Raw genomic sequence first — 6,341 nt, forward strand, 5'->3', positions numbered from 1 at the left:
GTGGCGGCGTCGCCGACGAACTTCTTCCGTGAACTGCCGCTCACGATACGCTACGCAGGTTTCCAGCCCTGCCCGACGGGGGACGCCCAGGGAGGCGTGCGCTACAGCCTCCGCACGACTGAGGCGGATCTTCGGGAGTTGCCAAACCTTGCCGTGTACCTCGCCGCGGTGGTTACCTTTGCAGTCGTCTTCGTCTGTCACGCCGAGTGGGGGAGCTCATGCGGCAGCGAGGGCGGCAGCTGGTGACAGTCGAACTGGTTCAGCAGATCACCGCGGGGACCCTATGACGGAGTCGCGACGCCCGCCCCACTACCCAATGAGACCCGCTTGTCGTATCCACATCAGGAGGCGGTGGCGCTGGAGCCCATGAAAAGCTGGGCGGATTTTGCGTCTCTCACTCGCAGCTACGGCTCGTGATGCGCTTCACAAAGAAACCCGGACGAAAGGAGAGGCGATGACAGCGTTCAAGGCGGTGCTGCAGGGACACAGCGTGTCGTCTCACGTGGATGGCGGCAGTGGGATATGCGGTGTGTGTGTGTGTAGACCTCTGCGCTCGACGTGCTCCATTCCACAAATGGCCTTGACACAGTCGTAAAAATTTAACAGTAGCTGCCGAGACAGTCTTTGCTCTCCGCTGAGTGACGGGGCGGCGCCAATGGAGGCGCTCATACGGTGCAGCCTCCCCCCTTCCCCCTACGAGGCTGCCTATCTGTCTCTCCCTCCCACCACCTCTGTCTTCTCCGCCACCCCATTTCTCCACCTCTGCGAGGCTGTCTCGGTACTCGCCCAGTAATCAGAGGGTATCGCGGATCCACGCGTAGTGGCCCGCTGCTGGCTCGACATGGCGGCGCCGTCCAGAGGCTGTGATCCGCGTCCCTCGTTGGATCCAGGCATATTTTTTCCCGAAGGCAGCCGACCCCCGCAGCCGCTTTACGGCCACGGCTTTCTGCTGCACGGCGCCCGGGCAGTGGGGAAGACGTCTCTTGCCTTCCAGGCAGCCATCAACACCGTCCAGCGTACCAGCGGTAGCGTAGTAGTGCTGTGCCAGGAGTCTACGCTGTACGCCAAGGCGCCGCAGCCCTTCACTCCACTGAGCTCCTTGTCCGAGTCGGCCCTCGGCCGCATCGAGTTCATCTATGTGGAGGGCTGGACGGCGGTGCTGCGGGAGATGATGGGATTTCACACGACTCGAGCAGTGCCGACGCTGTTGCTCGTTGACGACGACGGTTTCGAGGTGACGGTGGCGGCAGATCGCCGCGGCAAGCGGTCTGGGCAGCACCCAGACGTCCTCGTCGATACCGCCGCCGCCTCGTGTCTCTCCTATTTGGAAAACCTTCATGACTGGATGACCCGCCACGATCGCCCTTTCTTCTATGTCCTCGTGACAAACCACCTTCCGGAACCCGCAACGCAGCTGCCGCTTCCCTACGCGACCTTTCCGCTCGTGAATGTGTGGGCTGGCGCGTCGGCGACGGTGCAGATCACCACAACCCAAGCCTGTGGCGCAGCAGAGGTGGTGTCCCCGCCTGCGTATCTTACGTGGCAGAATGGGCTGCGCATGAGGGGCTGACGTATTACAGGTGTTGTGTCCTGGTGGGCTGTTGTGTGGCATTCATGCAGGTGTGATGGGCCTCTCACGCCTGCACGGCCGCCGCCGCTGCTGCTGCCCCTTCGCTTCTTGCGCTCACGGGAGGAGTCACCATACACACAAAAACAACATGGGGCCTTCGCGACACTCCAAGTGAGGCTGGACCACAAAGCACTTGTAGTTCGTGGCTGCTTTGTAATCCTCTGCGCCGATATGGTGGACGAAAAGGTCCAGCGTGGATGAGCTCTGCGGAGGATCAGGGACACGGGCGACACGTGCACGGCTGCTCCTCTCCATCCCGTCTTCGACAAGGTCTAGTCGCTGAGTCAACAACGCCGTCTTGCATGCTTTCCCCTTTACGTCTGCCTTCACTTTGCGCCTCTTCCCTCCGCTCTCCTCTGCTCTGTTGCGGCTTCGGTGACTGGCCCCTCCCCGCCTGTGACACCTCTCTTGACTCCCACCTCTTCTCCCCTCCCCTACGAAGGGCCGTTCTCTAACGCATACATCAGGCGGCCCTCCCCTCTCCTCGTGACACGCCTGTCGGCCCTCTCTCCTCTGTTCGTCGAAGGACAGCAGCACCACCGACAACAACGGCACTACGGATCGCACACGGGTTGGGCTGTTTGCCGTTGTGAGGAAAAGCGCCACACATTTCACTCTGCGGGTGACCTCCTTCAGCTGCTGATGCTTGACACTTCCAGATGTGTCGCTGCAACGAGAGCAGGCTGGCCAGCTTCTCCGGCTCAGTAGCGGGCTCTCTCTGAGAGACAGAGGAGAGACGTGCGCGCCATGAGGGACCACACATGGGGGTGGGCGGTGGAGATGCGGGAGAGCTGCAAACGAGCGAAGACACGCGTACTGGTCCAAGGAAGAGGCGAGGGCCTTTGACGCGGCCAGAGTAGCGACAGGGAGTGCCTGAGCACTGACAACAGTAGAGTAGGAACAAACACCGGCGAGTGCACCTCCTCCCGTCCCTCGCTCACACCGTGCCCGGAGGACGGGGGGACACCCGCCGTGCGTGCGGCAGTTCATGGTGCAGCGCCACCACTCGGTGTGGAGAGGAGCCGCGCAGTCCCCCCCTTCTCCCCATATCCCTTGCTTAGTATGGTGGACCAACTAGAATAGCGGTAGAGTCAGGTGCCGACGATGCGAGGAGAGGAGAGACCGGTGCATCGCCACTGACGCTGGTTGTCAGGTCGCGGATGGTGTGGTGTCGGGGCGACCTGCAGCCGTGAGCACGCTTGCGCCACCCATATGACGGGTGACGCGCCAGCGCGACTCGAGCATATCCCACCCACCCACCCAGCCGAGGCCCTCGCTGCCCACCGGTGTGGGAGCCCTGAGCCACCCTGAGGAGGATCGCACCGCGTGGTGACCGGCAAGGATGGGAGAGGCTGTGGGGCGAGCTGCGAGGCGTGCGGGTGGGTGGGCAGAGTTTGGGCCAGCAGAGGCCGTGCTCAGATGACTAGGTCGGCGGATGGCTGTACCGCGTGTCTACCGCTGCTTCGCACGACGCGACGCGAGCCTCTGACAGGGCCGTGGGGTAGCGCTGAAGTGAACGAATGCTGCACATCAGAGAATGGGCACACGCCGGTGGCGGACAAACTTCTGTGCGGCGTTATGATTCGTTGGCGTGGCACCTCTGTGGCCTCGATGGCATCGCTTACTGTGTCTTGTGTTTTGTTTGCACGGGTCTGTTCGCATACGTCACGGCAGCACTGCGATCCATCTCCTCCGCCTCTTCCGCCCCTCCCCCCCACATCCACACAGCGGCAGTCGCCTCACCGACTAATGGCGCTCTGCGGTGGTAGCCGCACCAAGAGCAAGGCAAGGGAACACGATGACCAGAGGAAGGTGCACGACTTCAAGTATGGCGGCCCTGCGGTCACGGGGGACTGCTACCCCCTCTTTGAAGACGGCCGATGCTACCGGGTGGAGGTGGACAGGCACAAGTGGTTCCTCTACAACGACTCGCTGGACATGGAGATGCACGTCAGCTTCACCTTCCAAAAAACGACGGCCGTTTACAAAACAGAGCATGGCCGGACGACGGTGAGGAAGACGCCCACCGGGGGGACACAGTGCTCCGTCGTCGTCTACCCGCTGGAGACGCTGCCGTACGTGAAGGTCACCAAGAGGACGCAGATCCTATACAGCGCCGCGTGCGTGTCGCGCGACTTGGCCCCGGGCTACATTGAGAAGGTTAACCGCGAGGCGAAGGCGAAGTGCATGCACGAGACGCAAAAGGTGGCCGGCGTGGCTGGGGTGAGCCACAACGAGGAGGAAATCCTGTGCAGGTGCCGGAAGAGCAAGATCCTATACATCGACATGGGCTCCCCCCATCCGAGGCGGCTCTGAAGCGACCTCACGACAAGCAGAGCGTGGCAAGCATGCACGCCATCGCGTGGAGACGGCCGCAGGACTACCTACCGGCGATAGCGCACGAGGAGATCAAGCTGTTCCGTCACGGCGTGAGCGCTGCCGGCATTGGGCAGGGTCACCTCGGCGACTGCTGGCTCATGTGCTCGATCGCGGTCGTGGCGGAGAGCACGACGATGGTGAAGGACATCTTTCGCCACCCCGTCTCCCAGTCGAGGCGAGAGAAAGAGGAGCGGGCGGGCGGCTACCGCGTGTGCATCAGTAAGAACGGCTGGTTCCACCACATCATTGTCGACAGCTACCTGCCGACGTACAACGGGGTCGTTTACTTTGCCCGCTCCACCGGTGACCCGTACGAGCTGTGGGTGTCGCTGCTGGAGAAGGCGTATGCCAAGCTGCAGGGCTCGTACGCGTCCATTGTCGGCGGCAATCCTCTGCACGCCCTGCAGGATTTGACGGGGTTTCCGGTGTACTCCTTCACAAATACGTGGAGGGCAGCGGCGAATGAGGAGGCGGTCGCATCTCAGTTTTTCAAGGACCTGCTGCGCTACCGCAAGAATGGCTACCTCATCTCGATCAGCACTCCAGGCACGGACACGAGCGCGTACAACGCTGGTAGCGGGAATGCGAACGAGGCATCACTTGCGGCGCGCTACAAGACGGCGGGCCTGAGCACCGGCCACTCCTACTCGGTGCTGATGGTGCGCCAGTTTGTCATTCCGCGAGTGAAGCTGCTGAAGATACGCAACCCGTGGGGAAGCGGTGGCGAGTGGACCGGCGCATGGGGCAAGAACAGCACCAGGTGGCAGAAGCACTCCTTGGTGCGCCGGTCGTGCAAGCCGAGCAAGGTGAGCGATGGCACTTTCTGGATGGAGTGGAGGGACGCGGTGCAGTTCTTTGAGGGTGGCGGGGTCTGCATGGTGAAGAAGGCCTGGTACCAGTATCGCTTCCCGGGCCAGTTCATTGGCATAATCCCGTCCGTCGTGCTAAAGATCGAACTCAGGAAGAAGCAGAAACTACTCTTCACCCTGTCACAGAAGGACCGCCGCCTGCAGAACCCCGACGACCCGGATCAGCTGTACAAGGGGCTGCTTATCTCCGTCACGGGGCACAACGCGCAGAAGGGCACGCAGCAGATTGTGGCCCTCAGCACCGATAACCCCGAGGTGTATCCACCAGAGAAGTACGAGCACATTGTTGCCCGCGACGTTGGCCTCGAGCTCGAGCTCGACCCCACAAAAGGCCCCTTCTACGTCATTCCGCGCATCATGACGACGAACCAAAACGGCCCGAAGGACTTCACACTGGGCATGCTGGCACCCAACAAGTCAACCGCAAGAGGACTGCGGGTGTCTTTTGTACACCTGCCCGAGACGTGCCCGACGTTCCGCAACGTGGTGTCATTCCCAATGAACGGGGAGGCGGCGACACATGTGCGATTTCAGTACAAGAAGCGCGGCGGTGCGCCCCGCGTAAAGGCGGGCATCACCGTCTTTGACGCCACCCACGTGACGGAGACGTACCTCCACCCCCAATAAAGGCGTCTGCAAGTGCGGACTGCGCGCTCGCGGCCAGCGATCCGTGTTTGTGTACTGACGGCGTTGCCGAGCACATCCGTCCGTATGGAAGAGTGGCGTGCGCTGGTTCAGCGTTCCTGCACGACTGCGAGCACACGCAGGTGCCAGCGCTCGGCCTACATTCACAGCGCACCTCCGAGTAACCGCCGCCTAAACCGCGGTTCCACCTGTGTGCATCATACACACGGTGTCTTCCCACACAGTAGACGCCCGCTTTCGTACAGCGCTGCGGCCGGTGATGCCGGGCCCCACTGATCGCCCTCCGTTCCGCGACCCCTCTCGCACGCTGTAGGGGGCGTGGCGGAGCGGTGTGCGCCGTATGCGGCTGTTGTGTTGCCGGTGCGGAGGGGGCCCCTCTTCCGCTGTGCGGCGGTGCGCGGATTGCGGGTGGGTGAATGGTCGTGGTGCCGCGGGAGGGTGTGCGGGTGTGGGGGAGTGCGCCCGTGGCCTGGAGGGCCCTGCCGTGCGGCAGCTGGCTTGGGACGGCTGCGAGGTGGTCGGGAGAAGGAGCGGGTGCGGCAGCGGTGCCAGCAACGACGGTGGCGCTGCAGTGGTCGGCCGGGAGCGCGGCGCATCGCCTGTCGATGGGCGTGAGCCGGACACGCGTGGCTGCGCGGATGCCGCAGGTGCGACACCGTGGCGGGGCTGCGGCCGGTGCCGATGGCCGTGGCGCACACGCTGCTGCCCCTGCTCTGGACCTCTACGCGGACCTGTAGTTGGACCCCGACTGGAGGCGCTCTGGCCGGCGCACGAGCACCTCCGGGGCTGCGTGAAGGCTCTCTGCGGGGAGGTGGATG

The 6,341-nt window shown here is 63.0% G+C and overlaps 2 protein-coding genes across 2 annotated transcripts; both read left to right on the forward strand.

Moving 5' to 3' along the window:
* Positions 1-841: 841 nt before the first annotated feature.
* LmxM_30_0470b_1 (uncharacterized protein) lies at positions 842-1,570 on the forward strand (the record flags this gene model as incomplete). The annotated part of the gene is made up of 1 exon (XM_003886549.1): positions 842-1,570. One exon carries the CDS (start codon positions 842-844, stop codon positions 1,568-1,570), a length of 729 nt encoding a protein of 242 aa, XP_003886598.1.
* Positions 1,571-3,978: 2,408 nt separating this feature from the next.
* On the forward strand, positions 3,979-5,505 carry LmxM_30_0460b_1 (uncharacterized protein; the record flags this gene model as incomplete). Its single annotated transcript, XM_003886550.1, has 1 exon — positions 3,979-5,505. One exon carries the CDS (start codon positions 3,979-3,981, stop codon positions 5,503-5,505), a length of 1,527 nt encoding a protein of 508 aa, XP_003886599.1.
* Between the last annotated feature and the right edge of the window lie 836 nt (positions 5,506-6,341).

Source organism: Leishmania mexicana, contig 13 (genome assembly GCF_000234665.1).
Source record: "Leishmania mexicana MHOM/GT/2001/U1103 WGS CADB00000000 data, contig 13, whole genome shotgun sequence".
NCBI lineage: Eukaryota > Euglenozoa > Kinetoplastea > Trypanosomatida > Trypanosomatidae > Leishmania > Leishmania mexicana.